Source organism: Hyperolius riggenbachi, chromosome 1 (assembly GCF_040937935.1).
Source record: "Hyperolius riggenbachi isolate aHypRig1 chromosome 1, aHypRig1.pri, whole genome shotgun sequence".
In the NCBI taxonomy this organism is placed as follows: Eukaryota; Metazoa; Chordata; class Amphibia; order Anura; family Hyperoliidae; genus Hyperolius; species Hyperolius riggenbachi.
Window position 1 is genome coordinate 120,086,171 of NC_090646.1, and position 21,024 is coordinate 120,107,194.

Sequence of the window (21,024 nt, forward strand, 5' to 3'; positions counted from 1 at the left end):
TTGGAGCACTTCATGCTTCCATCTGCTGAAAAGCTTTATGGAAATGAAGATTTCATTTTTCAGCACGACCTGGCACCTGCTCACAGTGCCAAAACCACTGGTAAATGGTTTACTGACCATGGTATTACTGTGCGCAATTGGCCTGCCAACTCTCCTGACCTGAACCCCATTGAGAATCTGTGGGATATTGTGAAGAGAAAGTTGAGAGATGCAAGACCCAACACTCTGAATTAGCTTAAGGCCGCTATCTAAGCACCCTGGGCCTCCATAACACCTGAGCAGTGCCACAGGCTGATTGCCTCCATGCCACGCTGCATTGAAGCAGTCATTTCTGCAAAAGGATTCCCGACCAAGTATTGAGTGCATAACTGAACATAATTTGAAGGTTGACTTTTTTTGTGTTAAAAACACTTTGTTCTTTTATTGGTCGGATAAAATATGCTAATTTTTAGCGATAGGAAATTTGGGTTTTCATGAGCTGTATGCCAAAATCATCAATATTAAAGCAATAAAAGGCTTGAACTACTTCAGTTGTGTGTATTTGAATCTAAAATATATGAAAGTCTAATGTTTATCAGTACATTACAGAAAATAATTAAATGTATCATAATATGCTAATTTTTTGAGAAGATCCTGTATATGTTCTCATCAACTGCATTCATTAACATTGTAGTTAAACAGCTAAACTTGTACCACTGTTGTTTTCATAATCTTCTCATGTAGGGTGTCTAGTATCCCTGCCATAGTTTGGCTCTTTTCCACTGAAAATCACCATCAGTATTGTGTGCTCAGATTGACTTAAATGCAGGAAAAATTTTGCATACACTTGTGTTTTGGAGAAAAATTGTATCACTCCAGTGGGAAAAGGGCACTGCGGTTATCATAACTACGGTATTCTTGCAATCAGCAAATCATGCCTGACCCGAAAATCATATCCAAATGCAGCCAAAGTAAAAGGGGCCTTATCCTACCAGTGTGTTTGTTGGTGTGGGAGTGTTCAGAGGAAAGCCACACAAGCATGGAGAGAACATAGCATCCCAGTCAGGAATAAACCTCGGACTGAAGGGCTCGTTTCCACTATCGCGAATCTGCATGCGTCCATTGCATGCAGATCCGCACATGTAATACAAGTGGATGGGCCTGTTTCCACTGTAGCGTTGTTGAGGTGCGTTTTTTTCAGCGTGAAAAAAACGCACAAAAGAGCCAACGATTTCGCCTGCGTCGGGAATCCGTGCGAATCGACGCTAATGTATTTAATAGTAAAAACGCATGCGTTTGTTACATGCGTTTTTACCCGCGATTTCGCGTGCGATTTCGCACCTTTTTCAATTTTATTTAGCCCTGGCAGTGTCATGGTTAATTTCGCATGGCACCCTGCCATGCGAAATCGCAGGCGAAATCGCGGGTAAAAACGCATGTGGAAACGCATCCGCATGCGTTTTTACAAGCGTCGGAATGCGGCCGAAATCGCGTCGCAACAGTGGAAACAAGCCCGAAAGGGGACCCAAACCAAACACTTTTTTTTTTTTTATAATTCAAAATTATTTAGTTGCACCACTCTGACACATACAAAGATAAATAAACACCCCTTCAAGCCTATAAGAATTTCAGTGCATACTTTTCACCCTTCTCTTAGCATAACTAGGGTTATACTGGGGGCAGCCATTAGCAATTCCTCCATTGCCAGACACCACCTACTCCACCAGTTTGCCGGATTATTTGCCGGCAATATGAAAGGAAGGGAGTGGTTTCTCCAATAAATGTAAAATATTTTATATTTGTCATCGTGCAACTGAAAAAATGCTGCTATTTATTATAATTTAGAAAATAGATTTTATTTCTGAAATCTTGTATTTTTAGTTTGGGTCCACTTTAAGTATTGCAAGATGGGAGAGTTCACCAGTTAGCCACTGTGCTGCCTGAAATGCCCTGTGGTGCAGCTATGGCTCAACTGCAGCCCGAATAATGCAAAAAAACATGACGGAACCCTGTAAATGACATAAGAAAGATGGTAGATGTTTGTTATATGCGTTTTCTAACCCACAGATGCTTCCTTTCTTTGCAGAATCCCAAAACCTCTGAGTTGGTCAAGCAGCTGGTGTCAGATAAGAATAATGAAGAGCTGGGGAAATGTTTTGGTGCCAGGATGGAGTTTGGGACAGCGGGGCTGAGGGCAGCAATGGGTCCCGGTGTGTCTCAGATGAATGACCTGACCATTATACAGACTACTCAGGTATCTACCTATCCTTATATTAAAGTGGTGCTGTAACTCTTTCACACATGCCTAATAAGGCCAATTTGCTAAGGTGGGAGAATTGCAACAAAAGTGCACTGCACAATTGATACTTCCTATAGGTTTTTATTGCATTGCATGAACCAATACAAAGTTGGCAGTGGTCAGATCGATATTGCTTCAGATGACTATTGCGTGTACCGCAGTATTTGAGTTACAAAGTTGATATTGATTAGTTATCTAATGTAAGACCTCATTTAATAATGTATGGTACCCTTAGGACTCTTTCCCACTAAGACGTTGCGTTAGATGCAACGTTAAGGTCGCATAACGTGTCCCTAACACAACACATTTGAGCTTTGTAGTTGGATGTTATATAGAGCCACGTTATGCGTCTCTTGATGCGTCCGTGATGCGTGCTTTTTGACGCATACTATCGGACAAAAACGGCGCGTGCGGCAAAAGACTGTGGAGACCACGTGATCGGAACACTCTGCATCACGTGCTCCCGCCAGCCAATCGTAGCACAAAGCGGCCGCTCCAGGAAGTAAACACCACAGTGCAGTGAATATTAATTGGCTATGTGGCAAAAAAAAAAAAAACAAAAAAAAAAATTACTGAGCATGTGCAGTCTAACACAGCAACATACGAGTATAACGCACAGCACGCTGCACTTTAATTTACCGTGCAGCGTTATACTCCAACGCAATGTGGGCACTGAACAGCCCATTGATTTTTTTAGTGCTGTGAGTTGGGCTGCGTTACAGGCTGCTCTAACGTGCGCCTGTAACGTCCCACTGTGAAAGCAGCCTTAAAGTGATGCTGAGGTGCGAGGGATATGGTGGCTGACATATTTTCTTTTAAACAATACCAGTTGCCTGGCTGTTCTGCTGATCATCTGCCTCCAATACTTTTAGCCATAGACCCTGAACAAGCATGCAGATCAGATGTTTCTGACAAGATTAGCCACATACTTGTTTCTGGTGTACAGTAGTCTTTTCAGTTACTCCCCTATTTGCCTGATGAAGCGGGTCACACCTGTGAAACGAGTTGCATCATGGAGTAGTTTTTGTCTGAATCTGACAAAATGAAGTAGTGTTTGGGGAGGAGGGCCTCCACATCAGTGTTTTTTTTGGGCGTATCCTGTCCTTGTGTTGACACTTCTGTTCAATCTGTATGTAGGCTGATCAAGGAAATCATGTCAAACAACTAGGCAAATTGAATTTAGATTTCATTTTTACTAATGCTCCTTGCTGCTGTCATGTGTTTGTTAATTGAAGGAAAGTGGCTGTAATTTCCTGTGACCTAATTTACTGGAAGCTGATGTGATGCCAGAAATGGTTACAACACATCCTGTAGTGAAAATAAGTACTGTATTGTTATAATGAAGGTAGTGAAATAATGGAGGTAATGTAATATTGGCGGTGGTGTAATTGAAACCTCTAAAGCCATACCTGTGAGTTTGTTAGACATTCTCAATAAATGCACATTACTATATTACTGAGATATAGTAGACTTTCTCTTGATCTATATAATGTTTTTTAAATTTTGGTTGCAACTGTTGCCTGGAAACTTCTCTCTGATCCAGTATTTTTTTAATCAGTTTCCTGGGCAAAAATAATCTTAAATTGCTTTTTAATTTATTTTTTGTAATTTTTTTTTTTTAGGATAACTACCAATAAACTGTAATTTTATTTGAAAAAAGATGCCGTGTGTGTGTGTGTGTGTGTGTGTGTGTGTGTAAAGGGAGTTGTGTGGATGCCTACCGCATCTTCCTTGTGCCCGTAATCTTCTTCCTGGTTGAGTGGTCGGTGCCCTCTGACCCGGACATGCTACGCTGCACATGCGCAGTATGTCTGCTAGGGTGCCTTGCAAGCACGGAAATGCGCTTACGTTATATGGTGTCGCTGGGGAGGGTGCTCACAAGGCACCCAAGCGGACATACTGCGCATGTGCACCGTAGTATGTCCAGGTCAGAGGGCACGACCCCTCCAACCAGGAAGAAGATTATGGGGACTAGCACCGGACAACTGAGGGAGACCCCGGGACACGGGAGGTGCGGTAAGCATCCACACAACTCCCCATACACACATTAGGCATCTTTTTTAAAATTGAATTACCGCTAAGGTATCCTTCTAATTTTACTGTCAGTTTCTATTGTTTAGGAGCATACAGTCATATATTAGAGGATGGTTTGTCTTAAAGGATTTACCAAAGCAGAATATTTAAAATGGGCCTCAGCCAAGAATCTGTCTTCCATCAGGATGTTTGATCACTCTGTATTGTACTGAAGGTTTTTGTTTTCTAGGGATTCTGTGAATACCTTAAGAAGAATATTAGTGATGTAAAGGACAGAGGTGTTGTTATTGGCTATGACGCTCGCGCTCACCCAGCCAGCGGAGGAAGCAGTAAGAGGTAAGCCTTACAAAGCCAGCCACAGAGCATAGGGATCCCAATAACAGTAAATGCATTTCTAGCTTCTGTCTAGCGGTGTGCTGTACATAATTACATTATACTTTTCCAGGTTTGCAAGGCTTGCTGCCACTGCTTTTATCAGTCAAGGTATCCCGGTATATCTCTTTTCCGGCATTACGCCAACGCCTTTCGTGGTAAGTTTTCATAAAACTTTAGATTTTATATCTTGGCTTTTCAAACAAATGCCCTTTGTCTGGGTCTTTTCTCTTTTATTATTATTATTATTATTATTTAGTATTTATATAGCGAGGAGCATCTTCTGCTGCGCTGTACAAAGTATATAGTCTTGTCATAAACTTTCCCTCAGAGGGGCTCACATTCTAATCCCTACCATAGTCATATGTCCTTATACCAAATGTTCCAGGGTATAAGACAACCACCCAACTTTTCCAGTTTGGGATATAATCACCGTAGAAGACTACCCCTTTTCCAACACACACCAAACAAAAATTAAAAAAATGATATACTGGTGCTATGTTTGAACAGATGCTGGTGCGGTACTGTATGTTGTACCTAGTATATAACAGTATACAGGTGATTTGACAGGGAGAGTTGACCAATCTAACCAAAGTGGATTGGTCAGCTCTACCTGTCTCTTAGTGGATTGGTCAGCTCTCCCTGTTTCTCAGAGAGGTATGGAAGAATAGATCACGCTGTGCCCATAAAACACGCCTCTTTCACCCTTCTGGCCTGCCCTTGTATCCTATTTACCACCTCCTCTGCCTCTCAGATCTCGCACATGTGCGCCTGCGCTGCTTCACTACAGTCCTCAGCAGTGAGATCTGAGAGTCGGTAACAGGATAGGGCGTATCACCCAGCATCAATGACACCCAGCGTATATGACGAGCCCTGACTTTTCAGAAGATTTTTGAGGGTTAAAAAGTAATCTTATACGCCACAATGTACTGTATGTATCATAGTCTAGGACTAATGTAAGGGGAAGCGAATTAACTTATCTGTTTTTGTGATTTGGGAGGAATCCATAGAGCCTGGAGGAAACCCACACAGACATGGGGAGAACATACAAACTCCTTGCAGATATTGCCCGGGCTGGGATTGGGACCAGGGCTGGAGTTATCTCACAGGAGCCTATAGGCACACATGTCCTGGCACCCTAGACATTGCCCTCCATGAACCTACAAACCCCCACCAAACTGCATTGCAAGAATGCTGGCTGGCCCAGCTGTCACATCTTCCTTTGCCCATCATAGTTGGCTACAGTTGCACTATCCACTATGCAGCTGTGTTGCTTTTACAACAGCCCTTTATTGTTGGGCAGGGCCGGTGTTTCCATAGGGACAGACTAAGCAATTTCCCAGGGTCCCAAGCTCCTTGGGGCCCCATAAGTCAGGAGCTGTAGAGGTCACAAGTTAAGTGTAAGCTCACAGTATGAAAATTTTAGGGGCCCCACATTCATTATTGCCCAGGGTCCCATTTTACCTAAAACTCTCCCTGTCAATGGGATAATACAACAGTCTTTCTATGTAGCCTTGTGGTGCTATAATGCCTTGTATTTTGTCCCTGTGTGAGTTGGGGATTTTTCATAGATTAAAGTGGAATTAAAATTTCTTATTCTTCATTGCCACCTAGGTACATCCTAGTTCATCACACCAAACACTAGGCAGAAATGCTAGCGTTGCGGAAAACGCAGTAAAAGCGCACATAATGCAAGTCAAAGGGGCACAAGAAAAAATGCATAAACTTGCGTTCTGCTTAGTGCCTTTTTAAAAACTGGTTTTGTTGCATATTTTACATGCAACATACAAACACAACTTCGTGAAAGGTCTAGACTGCTTTACCATGGTTGGTTTTGGTACTACTGTTGGGCAGTAATGTTGACTATGCTTGCACCCAGGGAGTTTATCAGCAAGTGTGGTTACTGATAACTGCTTGGGTAAAAGCACCCAGCTGTAATATTGCATATGCTACCACACACATCATCTCCGCCTCTGATGCACAAACATCGGGCAGGACGGAGGTGAAGATGATAAAAGGTTAGTTAGGAGTCCTATAAAGGGAGTAGGGGGTTTACTAGTTAGGTTGAGTTTTTTTATATGATTTGTGTTGGGTGTTAAAAAGCAGTGGTTTGGGATCGCCATTGGGAAGGAGTTAGTTGTGGGGGAAGGGGTGGGAGGTTAGGCATTGGGAAGGATATTTTTGTCATAAGTAAATCAGTGAGGGAAGGGAGATTAGCACTAAAACGCCAATAAAAATCATCATATTGCCAAAGTATACAGTGGAGGAAATAATTATTTGACCCCTCACTGATTTTGTAAGTTTGTCCAATGACAAAGAAATGAAAAGTCTCAGAACAGTATCATTTCAATGGTAGGTTTATTTTAACAGTGGCAGATAGCACATCAAAAGGAAAATCGAAAAAATAACCTTAAATAAAAGATAGCAACGGATTTGCATTTCATTGAGTGAAATAAGTTTTTGAACCCTCTAACAATAAAAGACTTAATACTTAGTGGAAAAACCCTTGTTTGCAAGCACAGAGGTCAAACGTTTCTTGTAATTGATGACCAAGTTTGCACACATTTTAGGAGGAATGTTGGTCCACTCCTCTTTGCAGATCATCTCTAAATCCCTAAGGCTTCGATGCTGTCTCTGTGCAACTCTGAGCTTGAGCTCCCTCCATAGCTTTTCTATTGGATTAAGGTCCAGAGACTGACTAGGCCACTCCATGACCTTTAATGTGCTTCTTCTTGAGCCACTCCTTTGTTGCCTTTGCTGTATGTTTTGGGTCATTGTCGTGCTGGAACACCCATCCACGACCCATTTTCAGTTTCCTGGCAGAGGGAAGGAGGTTGTCGTTCAGGATTTCACGATACATGGCTCCGTCCATTTTCCCGTTAATGCGATTAAGTTGTCCTGTGCCCTTAGCAGAAAAACACCCCCAAAGCAAAATGTTTCCACCCCCATGCTTGACGGTGGGGACGGGGTTTTGGGGGTCATAGGCAGCATTTTTCTTCCTCCAAACACAGCGAGTTCAGTTAATGCCAAAGAGCTTTATTTTGGTCTCATCAGACCACAGCACCTTCTCCCAGTCACTCACAGAATCATTCAGGTGTTCATTGGCAAACTTCAGACGGGCCTGCACATGTGCCTTCTTGAGCAGGGGGAACTTGCGAGCCCTGCAGGATTTTAATCCATTGCGGTGTAATGTGTTTCCAATGGTTTTCTTGGTGACTGTGGTCCCTGCTAATTTGAGGTAATTCACTAACTCCTCCCGTGTAGTTCTAGGATGCTTTTTCACCTTTCTCAGAACCATTGACACCCCACGAGGTGAGATCTTGCGTGGAGCCCCAGAGCGAGGTCGATTGATGGTCATTTTGTGCTCCTTCCATTTTCGAACAATCGCACCAACAGTTGTCACCTTCTCTCGCAGCTTCTTGCTAATGGTTTTGTAGCCCATTCCAGCCTTGTGCAGGTCTACAATTTTGTCTCTGACATCCTTGGACAGCTCTTTGGTCTTTCCCATGTTGGAGAGTTTGGAGTCTGCTTGATTGATTGATTCTGTGGACAGGTGTCTTTTATACAGGTGACTAGTTAAGACAGGTGTCCTTAATGAGGGTGACTAATTGAGTAGAAGTGTCTAACCACTCTGTGGGAGCCAGAACTCTTAGGGCCCTTTTCCACCAGCGCGTTTGCGCTGGCTGAATCGCAAAAACGCAAACTGCTAGCGATTTTACAATCGCTACGGTTTGCTTTTTAACATAGGAATTGCGGTAGGTCATTTCCACTACCGCGATTCGCTTTTGACGGGAACGTGAACGCGCGGCGGAGCGATATTTGCCGCGATTTTGCTATGCAGTGCATAGCATAGCAAAATCGCGGCCGCGAACGTCGGAATCGCCGGTTTTGCGATTCAGCAATCGCTAGCGTTCAGCGTGAACGCTAGCGACTGCAGGTGGAAAAGGGCCCTTAATGGTTGGTAGGGGTTCAAAAACTTATTTCACTCAATGAAATGCAAATCAGTTGCTATCTTTTATTTAAGGTTATTTTTTCAATTTTCCTTTTGATGTGCTATCTGCCACTGTTAAAATAAACCTACAATTGAAATGATACTGTTCTGAGACTTTTCATTTCTTTGTCATTGGACAAACTTACAAAATCAGTGAGGGGTCAAATAATTATTTCCTCCACTGTAAGTAATGCTATTCACAATAATCTGCGCTCAGGCCAAAAGCACCAGTTACCGGGCCAAACACCACCTCCTTTCCTGATGTGTAATTTAGGATTAAATGTAAAATAGGAGGGCTGTGAGAGAGGATGCAACTCTGGGCTATGACATGTTTACAGACGTTATAGGAGAACAATGGCTACACAAAAGTACCATTCATGGCTTTTCTGGATCACATTTAAGCTGTTGCCTGACACACCTATGGAAAGACTGAGAACAGTCCATCAGAGGTATGCAGTGGTTGTTGGCCTGAGTTTACAGTGGGAGCTGTGTTGTAAAAACAGGAATGCAATGGAAGATAAAAGCTGCATAGCAAGTAGTGCGGAAATTGCATCAAATACAGTCAATGAAAAGTATGATTCATTGCCACTGTTAGTTATGTGGTAATGCACTGTGTTGGGTGACTGTAGTCTATTGTATCGCATCTCACTGGATGCATTCTGAACATTGCATACCCTTACTAGTAGGGCCCGTTCTCACTAGGGCGATTTAGCAGGTTATTCCTGCTAATCGCTGAAGCAGTAGTGCTTTTTAAAGTGCTAGCGCAATTATAACTATATGGCAGTGATCTCGAAACCACGATTGCCGCTTATTGCGGGTGTTCCACGATTAACGGCAATTGCGAAACGCGTTGTCTGCAGCATTTTGTTGGGATTCTCAAGCGATCACCGTACAGTGGTTAAACAAGCGCTGATCGTGATTGTTGGGAATCGCGGGAGTGTACAGTGATTATTTTTTTTTTTTTACCACGCTAATCGTGCTAAAATCACCCGCGCAAAACTGTAGCATTAAGGCCTCGATTCATCAAGACTTATCGAATCAATTACCGACAGCTCGGTAAAATACTGAACTCGATAAGTTGATTTTAGGATTCATCAAAGTTATCTACAGCTGTTAGCAAACATTCGGTAATGATGAGATAAAACGGAAGAAAGTGCAATTCATGAAAATGAAAGTGGGCGTGGTTTAGCGTTAAATTTAGGATTAGTTATCTCCTTCACTGATGGGAGCCATTTGAAGTGGTTATGTATCAGCTGAGAGTGATTCAAAGGTGCAGAAGGGCAAGAATAAGGTCTAGAACCATATCAATTTGCAAGAGAATGGATGTGCTATACCAGGACATCTGCATTTCTATTGTAAGAGAACACAGGCAGTGCCAGGGTTAACTAAATTGCTAGCGTTTTTTCAGAAAGGGTTCCTATCAAGCCATAGCTGGCAAAATTGTGGGATTGTCCCAACCACTTCCAGAATCCTGGTCCAGGTGTTAAGCCCTATTCGGAATGTTGCTATGTGGTGTTCAAAGGACTGCCTTTTTACCCACAATTCCACTGGAATCTTATGGCCCTGTGTTAAATTACCGCTGTAAAATGGAAATATCGACACGTTACTGAATGGTTACCGCATTGTTATAGAATTCACACCGAATGTGGAAAAACCTTGATGAATACAACTAGAAATCTATGAACTTCGAATTCGGTAATTTAACGAACTGGAAAAAGCTATCGCAAAGATAATGATGAATCGAGGCCTAAGTGTTTCTGTTTTTGCTACTTTATTGTAAGAATGGGTCCTTACAGTGAGACTTTCTGTATTATAATGCCTCCGTTATGTTGTACCGCAACTCCCCACTGTGAACTGTGATAGTTATAGTCAAATTTCCTTGCTTATTTTAAGACCAATCCTACTTATAAATTGCTCCCAAATCGCACCTCCCTGATCAATAATGCAATCCTGATGTTTTGCTGATTTTGGTCCTCTGCATATCACGCACACCTCTGTTATCCACACTCTGCAAATGTACACATCCCCACTGTGGCCTCAATTCACTAAGCTTTATCAAACGTTTGATAATTTACCTCATTGGGTAAAATCTAATTTTGAATTCATTAAGGTGTTACAGATTTAGCAAATGTTTTATCGATAAAATGTTCAATAAATCTGTAACACCTTAGTGAATTCAAAATTAGATTTTACCCACAAGGCAAACTATCAAACGTTTGATAAAGCTTAGAGGGTTGAGGGTGCTGTGTTTTGTCTGCTGTTGGTATAGTATCTTCATGTTTTGTCTATGATACATCTATGTATAGCACTCTGAACTTCTGGTCCAAAAAAAGTGATCTCTTCTATCTACCTCCCTTCTGCCTGTGTCCAAAACAATGATTAAACCGGGTGGGAAAAACACAGATTGCAGATATGAGAGTCCAATCAGAGATGTGTAATGCTAACACATGGTGATGGGTAGTGGTGGAGTTTTGCATACAGATGCTTGGGAAGCTGTACGCCTAAAAGGTTTCTGCTTTGCTTTGTACTTGTGCAAACTGCTGTTAAGCTACATGCAGACAGTAGATTTTCATCACTTGGGCATTGTTGGAGATTATTGTTCATGATCATTTTGTATGGGAATCTAGTGTCTGTTCCGCTCTCCCAGAATGCCATTTAGTGATCCATCCAGATGGATTGCCAAACAGAAAATGGAAAACAAAAGTTTGCTTTCTTAAAACAGAAAGCATTTGCAATAATTCAGGTTGGAGTTGGCTCCAAGATTTTTTCCCAGAGCATCACTGCTGAAATATGCAAATTATCCACTATTGTCCCTGTGAGATAAATCTGGAGGTGTGTTTAGCTCACAGGGACAACAATGGATGATCTGCATAGTTCAGCAGTGATGCACTGGGAGACATTTCGGAGCCAACTCCAACCTGAATTATTGCAAATGCTTTCTGTTTTAAGGAAGCAAACTTTTGCTTTCCATAACATTTTAGTAAGAGGGCTTTTTGAACCATTGTAGTCCCGAACACACTCCAATGAGTTCTGGGTCACCATGAGCTTGCTGGGTACTCTGTAACCTCAACCCGCAAACAAACGCTGGGTTCTTTCTGCTGTAGACAATAGCTGAGCAATGTGTCTGTACAGCTATCATTCTTAAATCTGTTGTTCTGATGAACAAACGACCATAATCACAACCTTAATATTTGCCCATCTGTTCTTGGAATGAGTGTGGAAAGGCGTCCAACGAGGCTCTTGAGGTTCATACTGTGATCCACATATATTAAAATCCATGTACTGGTGAAACTACAAGGTGAAAAAACCTGACAAAATATGGTGTGAAATAACTGACTGGATGGTGGGAACACATCTCAAACCTTTTCTAGTTTTGTTATTCCAGATTATTTCAGTTCTGGGAACATTACAGATTCAGCAGTCTCAGATATAATGCAGGTGGTATATTTATGCACTTGCTGTAGGGTTGCCACAAACGTCAGCTTTGAAAATTGTTTATATGTGAAATGGGTGTTTCAAGATTTACTTATTGGGCTAATTTTCTTCTACTGGAACTGATAAAAGCACAGCTGTATTCTTGTAGGAAATACTATTTTGAGCCAGAAAACTAGTTTATAAATTCTGTCTGGCAGACGCACTTGGAACATTATTCAAATGAAAAAAAAAGTGAATAAATAAAGCCCTTTCATAATGAAAGTTGGTAGATAAAACACCGTAGAATTGATCTCCATCAGCGGTGGAAGATCTGTAATGGATTGAGGTTACACAAGTGTAGATGAGGCTGCGTACTTAGCAGCCCTACTACCATTTCACTGGCTGGGAACACACTTGTCTGTGCAGGAGGCGTGCGGGTTAAGGAGTGTTCACTTCTTCATTTTTTTTAATTTTGAACTTTGGATTTGCATTTTTATATGCAATTTTTTTTTTTGTTATTTTATTGCTTTTGAGTTTTTTAATATCCCAAGAGGGAAAATACAGTAATGTGATTTTTCCAAAATGTATTTTTGATTTCTCATGGAAAAGCGTTGCATGTAATTTGCATACAGTATGCAGGAAGAAGGAACTTGCTGTGCAATTTTAAAACTTTGTATGGAAAGTATGCCTCACTAATTTGGTTACACTTCGGCTATAACATGCGGTGTGACTGTTCGGACGAGGTGCGATCATTTAGAATCTCACCACTCCAAGTGTAAAAGCAGCCTAAAGGGTATAGCAGTAAAACCTAATGCCAGGAAAGACTTTTATTGTAGGGTATTTTTTTTTTTTTTTTTTTTTTACCTTCTTCCTCTTCCTCCAAAAAAAAGCAAGCAGCATCTCCTTCCAGTGACATCACCTGCCAACAGTAAAAATGTCACCATGTGATAAATGTCTGAATGTAAATCTGGGGAGGAAATATTTTTACAATGAGGAAACATTGACTAAATCATTTATACATAATTATTGTAAAAATGAAATCACTTTTTTTTTTTTTTTATTATTATTACATTTTTCACTCTTTAAATCACTGAACAGTTTTTATTGAATCTAAAAGAGTACCAGGACCAAATGAAAATTACATTTTTATGTAATTTTATCTCGTAGCCCTACACAGTGATCCACTTCAATCTATGTGCTGGAATCATGGTTACTGCATCCCACAATCCAAAGCAAGACAATGGGTACAAGGTAAGTGTCATAGTACTGACTGTATATGGGGAGGAAGTCGGTATACAAGAGACAGTGTTGCTTTACTGCAGGAAATATTGCCGGATCTGATTGAACGATTATGTGTATAGATATGGTAAGATAGCGATTGGTATGTGCTTGTCAGGATCCATCGCCCACTCACTTCTGCATGTGCACAATATTCAAAACTCGATTGCTCACTTTACCACAAAGCCAGTTGTTATGTCACATGAGGCTCGCTCATTTAAGAGTTGGCAATTGCTCACTAATCTTACGATTGTTACCGCAAGTGTATATGTAGCTTAAAGAGCAGCTGACGCCCATGTTCAGAAACGCATACCTGCCTAGGGAGAGGGAAGCCTCTGGATCCTAATGAGGCTCCCCCGGCATCCTCTCTTCCCTCGTTGACCCTCATGGACGCTCCACTGATCGTTGCCGTGCTCCTCATCTGGCACAAGCTCGGCTGATGCTCCTGATTTGAAGAGGATTAATATTATTATTATTATTGTATTTGTAAAGCGCCAACATATTATGCAGCGCTGCACAATAGATAAATGGGTTAACATGCAAGGTAGAACATACGGAAACACACAACAAAACAAGATCATGCAAATGATTTGATAACAATACAGTGTCATAGGTCAAAATAGAGACTGTTCTAGTCCACAAGAGGGGTGATTGTCAGTAAGATTGCATAATCAAGCTGGAAACACTAGGGAGGAGGGCCCTGCCAGAGGCTTACAATCTAAAGGGTGGGGTGGAGACAATAGGTGCTTCTTTTGAGAAGGTGTCTAACAGAACATATTATGGTGCTGATGTAGGGGGGTATGCGAGCGTGAAGAGGCGAGTCTTGAGAGCTTGTTTGCAGGTATTAAAGATGGGGGCGAGTCTGACGGCTGGTGGGAGCGAGTTCCAGAGAGTAGGGGCATCCCTGGTGAAGTCCTGCAATCGTGCATGTCACTGAGTTATGCGTGGTGCGACTAGGCGCAGGTCATTGGAGGATCGGAGGGGGCGGGCTGGTATGTGCCTGTGGACCAGATCAGAGATGTAGGTCGGGCAGGTCTTGTGCACTGATTTGTAGGCCAAGCACAGGATTTTGAAATTGATCCTAAAGCTGATGGGGAGCCAGTGTAGTGCTTTACAGAGCGGAGTTGTAGAGGCGCTGCGATGAGAAGAATGTATCAGTCTGGCTGCCGCATTCATTACCAATTGAAGTGGGGCAGTACAGTTAGAGGGGAGGCCAGACAAAAGAGAATTGCAGTAGTCTAGGCGGGAGATGACGACAAGGGCGTGGATAAAGAGTTTAGTGGTGTCACGGGACAGGCAGGAGCAGATCTTGGAGATGTTGTGGAGGTGGAAGTTGCAGGATCGGGCAATACCTTGGATGTGGGGTGTAAAGGAAAGTTCAGAGTCCAGAGTAACGCCTAGACAGCGGGCTTGGGAGGTAGGGCGGATGGTAGTATTTTCAATAGTGACGTGCAGATCTGGGAAGGGTGCAGCTTTGTGGGGTGGGAATATTAGAGCTTCAGGTACCTGGCAGCCATCCAGGAGATGGATGTGAGGCAGGCAAAGACTTTGTCCATGGTAGAGGAAGAGAGATCTGGGGTGTGCAGATATATTTGGGTGTCATCGGCATACAGGTGGTAATTGAAACCCATGGAGGAGATGATTTTGCCAATTGAGGCAGTATAGCGTGAGAACAGTAGTGGTCCTAGGACAGAACCTTGAGGATTGTGGCCCTGGTCAGATTATTAACAAGCCCTTGTCAGTAATCTTTGGAGGGTCCATGCGCATCAACAGGGGACCAGAGGGTGCTGGAGGACGAACACGCTGAATCCAGCACAGGAGACTTGGGCGCAGCCGGCGCCACCATAGGCTGTAATAGGAACTACGGCTATAGCAGGCACAGGGAGTAACTTCAGTGCCGTCAGAAGACGGAGCTGAAGTTGCTTTTAAAACAATAATTCGGCTTCCAGCAATTTCATTCCCCCACTATCCATGGCGGCCTGGAGGTGGAATAGTAATTAACACGGCCCGGACTTGTGCAGCAGCAGGATGAGCCATATACCGGCTGTGTCCTGCGCCCAAGTCTCTGGCGCCGTTATCTCTCGTACACTGTCCCCAAGCCACAGCTTAAGTACAAAATCCCATAATTCAATTCACTTTATTGTCATTGTGTAAGACAACGAAATTACTTTTCATGACAACCCCACGGTGCATATAGGGAACATAGTGATAGTAACAAGGAAGAGAAGAAATTATACAAGTATGCCAGGTATTACAGATGTTTAAACAATTTGTACACAGTGTTAATTATTTCAGAGAGGATTCAGAGTTTATCAAGTTTATGGCGGATAGGAAAAAGCTGTTTTTCAGTCTGTTTGTGTGTGTGCGGATTGATCTAAAACGTTTACCTGATGGAAGGAGCTCAAACAAGGCATTTCCAGGGTGAGTGTTGTCCTTGATAATGTTTTTAGCCCTTCTCACGCTGCGAGTATTATACAAAAGTTCCAGTGATGGTAGTTCAGTGCCAATAATGGCTTCTGCTGTTTTAACAACTCGCTGCAGGGCTTCTCTAGTAGCCTTCGTGCAGCTGTTGTACCAGGCAGTCATGCAATTAGTCAGAACGCTTTCTATAGTGCATCTGTAGAAATTAACCAGCAGCTTCTGTGGGAGGTTAGCGCTCCTTAGTTTTCTCAGAAAGTAGAGGCGTTGTTGTGCTTTGCCAGTTAGAGCTAAAGCATTGTCAGCCCAGGACAGGTTCTCTGCGATGGTGACTCCCAAAAATTTGAAGCTGGAAACTCTCTCCACAGCCTCTGCATTGATCATTAGCGGTAGGTGAGTAGTCTTTTTGGTGGTCCTAAAGTCCAGAATTTCTTTGGTCTTCTTTGTATTTAATAACAGGTTGTTAATGTCGCACCATGCAGTCAGGTTCCTAACTTCTTCTCTGTATTCAGCTTCCTCATTGTCTGATATAAGCCCAATGACAGTCATATCTGCAAACTTAACAATTACGTTTGTGGTATTGATAGGCTTGCAGTCATGGGTGAAAAGTGCATAGAGGAGAGGGCTTAATACACACACTTGTCTAATGAGAGGGAAGCCTCTGAGGCATCCTCCAGCAGCGTACGAGAGATAACGGCGCTGGAGACTTGCTGGAGGATGCCTCATTAGGATCCAGAGGCTTCCCTCTCATTAGACAAGTATGGGATTTTGTACTTGAGCTGTAGCTTGGGGACACTATATTTATTTGTCTTCTCGCTTTTATATTATCAGTGGTGTGCGTGTGCTTGTCTTGTGTATGGTATAGCTTTCATAGGTGCTCAAAAGAGGAAACTAGTGGACTGTCTTTGGTGTAATACTTTTATTCCAGTCAGATGCTATTTGGATGAAATATGTATTTAAACTGTGGTATAGCATAGTGCTAGTGGAATCGGATAACCATAAAAACCAATATGGGACCTTCTTTGTACACTACTATTATTATTATTATTATTATTATTTCTTGGGGTATTCTGTGCAGCTAATACTAGTGTGTGGTTCTGTACTGCTCAGCTCAGTAGTTCCATTCAGTGTTGTTTCTATACCTTCTTTCATGCCAGGTGTACTGGGAGAATGGAGCACAGATCATTCCACCACATGACACGGGCATTGCTGACTCTATTGAGAAGAACCTGGAGCCGTGGCCACAAGCCTGGGATGATTCCATCATTGATGGCAGCTCACTTCTGAAAGATCCATTCCAGTCTATTAATAAGGATTACTTTTCTGACATACAAAAGCACTGCTTCCATAGGTGAGCATAGAAACCTCATCCATAAGGCCTCCTCCACATTGAGTTCCGTTTGCCCCCCCCCCCCATCCTTGGCAGTGCAGTCACAGCCATGTTTTCATAGCCTTCTGAGGCCCTTTGGGAACGTTTGCCCCCAACTTGGCAGCCACCACAGCTGCCGAGCTGGGGACAGGCCGTGGTAATGCATCCAGGTGGTGGTGGTGGCCAGAGCCTTGGCATAACTTTGAAAAATGCCACGTTTCTGAAGGGGGCAGAGGGCTCAACTGATAAAATTTACTTCCAATTACACCCCCACCCCCCAGGCTCTTTCCTGTGTATTGAGGTTACTCTTTAAAAAAAAAACTGAAGTCTCCAAGTTTTTATACTTTATATCTTACAATGTATCTTCTCAATGTATGTTTTGTTACACCTTACAATGTATCTTCTCAATGTACGTTTTGTTACACCTTACAATGTATCTTCTCAATGTATGTGTTGTTACACCTTACAATGTATCTTCTCAATGTACGTTTTGTTACACCTTACAATGTATCTTCTCAATGTACGTTTTGTTACACCTTACAATGTATCTTCTCAATGTACGTTTTGTTACAGGGACATGAACAAGTGCTCCAAGTTAAAGTTTGTGCACACGTCTGTGCATGGCGTGGGCCATGACTTTGTACAGTCGGCATTCCAAGCATTCAGCTTCAGCCCTCCACTCGCTGTGCCAGAGCAAAAAGATCCTGATCCAGAATTTCCCACAGTGAAATACCCCAACCCCGAGGAGGGGAAAGGAGTCTTGGTATGGACATTCATCAGCATTGTAGAGATTGGTGTTGTGTGTGTGATCAAAATCTGTTGTTTGTATCGAATCAGGCAAAAACTTCACTGTAAATGTGGACGCCGACTCAGCCCGTAATGTGAATTACGGCCATAGCGCTGCTCAGTCATTAATTTAGACTCCATCAGAAGATTGGGCCAAAATACAGATTAAAACCAGCATAATTCAGCCGCCAGCAATAGCTGGAAGCCGAATTGCATGTTACCCCAGCGGTCTGGAGGGGGAATAGTAATTAACGTTGCCGGGACTTTTGTAGGAGCAGGGTGAGTGGTTTTAGGCTTTACCCTGCACCCAAATTTCCTGGTGGCTTAATTACATGTATGTGTTTGTAATGCTGCTGCTGCACCATAATATTTCATGGGGTTGTACAGAATAAAATGTGAAACAGGGTGGGTATCACAAAAAAAGTCGACAGTACATATCATTATACATGCAGGTGTCGGATGTGCAGTGATGACAAGAAACGGGGATGGGACTGATATCACAAGCCTGCTGGCATTGCTTGTAAAGCAGAAAGACATTAATAAAGCAATGGCAAAACATATCAGCAAAGATGTTTGAGTTCTCTCAGTAAGGGCTTGTATGTAAAGCTCTTACAAAAGTGAACCATGAAAGTACAAATATCGAATGTGGGCTTCGGTGAGAGTTGTACTAAAAGTAACGACTGTTTGCCAGATTCCTTAATATACCCAAATGTAACGTCAGGTGGAGTAACTCTCCTTCAGCACAGGTATAAATCCTGTATTCCACAGGGTTGCAGCAGAAATGAAGAACCGACATTGAGTTCTTGACAAAAAATGCTGATTTGGATTTCATGGATGACAGCTGCCAGTGGCGTTCCATTACATGGTTTGTCTTCAGCTCTGGCTTTACGCCCTGCTTTGCATCACCTATTTTTGCACATTACACTCATCAATTGTCCCCGCATCACAACATATTTCTGAGACTCCTGTGGCTGTCTGTATCAGTACAGCCTCCAGGTCCTAAGAATTGCAGGTCTGCTCACTCTGCTTCATACCAATGGTTCTGAAAACCTAAAAGTATAGAAACTATGTCAGTCATGCAGTAAGGCCTCATTCACACTATATGCATTGCAATGTCTTTCATAGACATGTATGGTGTGCAACACCCAAGAACATCATAAGTGCATAGATTGCACTGTCTGACATTCACACTTGATGCGCTGTGTGGCAGTGCCATGCCATCTTGCACTGCTGTGTGTGTTGCATTTTCGATATATACATCTGCGTATGCTATTGTGAATAAGGCCTTTATAACAGGGCTCACACTTGGCAAATTAGCATACATTTTCACACAATGCGAAATCTTAATCAAAAATTGCAATAATGTTTTCCTTTGGGCTTCCCGCAGTATTGGACAGCATGTGCAATTTCTCAATTTCTGCAATGGGATTCAAAACAGACATGCAATACTTTTCTATTGACAATGAGCTATTGTAAAAAAAAAAAAATGTGCATGTTTTAACACAGATGAACACTCGCAGTGTAAGAAAAATTGCATGCGTAAAATAATTTGTGTTTCACACTGACAAGTGTGAACCCTCCTAGTTACTCTGACTGGATGTGTAGAAGTATAAAGCCATTTGGCTTAATGGTTTTGGAGAAAAAGGTCAACCATAAAAGCAGGGCTGTGGAGTCGGTCCAAAAATCCACCGACTCCGACTCCTCAGTTTAGGATTCCACCGACTCCGACTCCTCTAATTTGCATATTACAATTTTGTTGATTAAAAGTATGTAACATGAAATTCGTCTCTTAACTGCCAACGCTTAGGAATTTTACAAGACAACTGAAGTGAGACGGATATGTAGACTACTATATTTATTCCCTTTAGACTAAAACCAGTCCTTGGTAAGAGTACTTGTAAAAGGTACAAACCGGAACAAAGAACATCTATCAGGCCCTAGGCAATGTAAGTGTGGGTACATGTAAGAATGATGTGCAGGTACTCTGCAGGGGAATGAGGAGATTGTAAACAGACAACACCTCTGTGTTCAATGTGCACAGCATTCTCAGTGGATTCCCTGCAGCTCTGTGGGGAGTGCATATGTAGAGTATAGTACTACTGTGTAACAAAGTAAACCTGAGACAGATGAAATTGAAGTTTTATACATACCTGGGGCTTCCTCCAGCCACCTTCAGGATAATCAGTCCCTCGTTGTCCTCCTCCACCACCTGGATCTTCTGCTATGAGTCTAGGTACTTGAGCCAGTCAGGTGTAGTGCGCATGCACACGCTCCGCCGCCAGGAGCATACTACACCTGTGCAGCACTATTGCGCAGGTGCCGAATGTTCCTGGCTGTGGGAGCGGCACTGCGCTGACTGGCTGAATTACCAGGACTCATAGCAGAAGATCCGGGTGGTGGAGGACAGCGAGGGACTGATTAGCCTGAAGGGGGCTGGAGGAAGCCCCAGGTATGTATAAAACTTTACTTTTCATCCGTCTCAGTTACCCTTTAATTTGTAGTCACCAAACCAAATTTTAATAACATATCAAATTATTTGATTTCATCAGCAAAGGGAGTGCATACATTTGCATAAATCAGCATCAATGCGGAATTATTTCCATCTCGTTGACCATCTCTATTAGTGACACATCAGGCTTTATTCTTACAGCATAGATGTTATTTAGTATATATAAGAGATTCCTGTGTACACATCATATATACAGTCACAATCAGATATGTATATCTGACCTTAAAAATACAGGGACTGCTTTTATTGAAGCAGCACAAGTAACTAATTTAATTGGTTTATTTCATTTTTGTGGACAAAGCACAGCTATTACTGTGTATATATACATTATTTTTAATGACTATTATCTGAGAAATAGAACATTTTATCATATTTTCTATTTTAATTACAGTTACAAATTCATTAGGAGTCGGAGTCGGTGCATTTTTTCCCGACTCTGACTCCAGGCACCCAAAATTGCCCGACTCCACGACTCCGACTCCACAGCCCTGCATAAAAGCCTTGTGCATTGTATTAGTAATTTATGTGTTATGAAGGCATTTTCCTAAACAGTACTATGGCAATAGCATTCTCAA

At 42.3% G+C, this 21,024-nt stretch overlaps 1 protein-coding gene across 2 annotated transcripts in view; it reads left to right on the forward strand.

Moving 5' to 3' along the window:
* Positions 1 to 21,024, forward strand: part of PGM2 (phosphoglucomutase 2) — an 80,622-nt gene that overhangs the window by 28,681 nt on the left and 30,917 nt on the right. For both annotated transcript variants that reach the window (XM_068278438.1, XM_068278439.1), the window contains exons 2-7: positions 2,066 to 2,233; positions 4,542 to 4,648; positions 4,758 to 4,842; positions 13,257 to 13,340; positions 16,943 to 17,136; positions 17,728 to 17,917. In XM_068278438.1, coding sequence (XP_068134539.1) covers positions 2,066 to 2,233; positions 4,542 to 4,648; positions 4,758 to 4,842; positions 13,257 to 13,340; positions 16,943 to 17,136; positions 17,728 to 17,917 — 828 coding nt within the window. The remainder of the gene's footprint in view (positions 1 to 2,065; positions 2,234 to 4,541; positions 4,649 to 4,757; positions 4,843 to 13,256; positions 13,341 to 16,942; positions 17,137 to 17,727; positions 17,918 to 21,024) is intronic.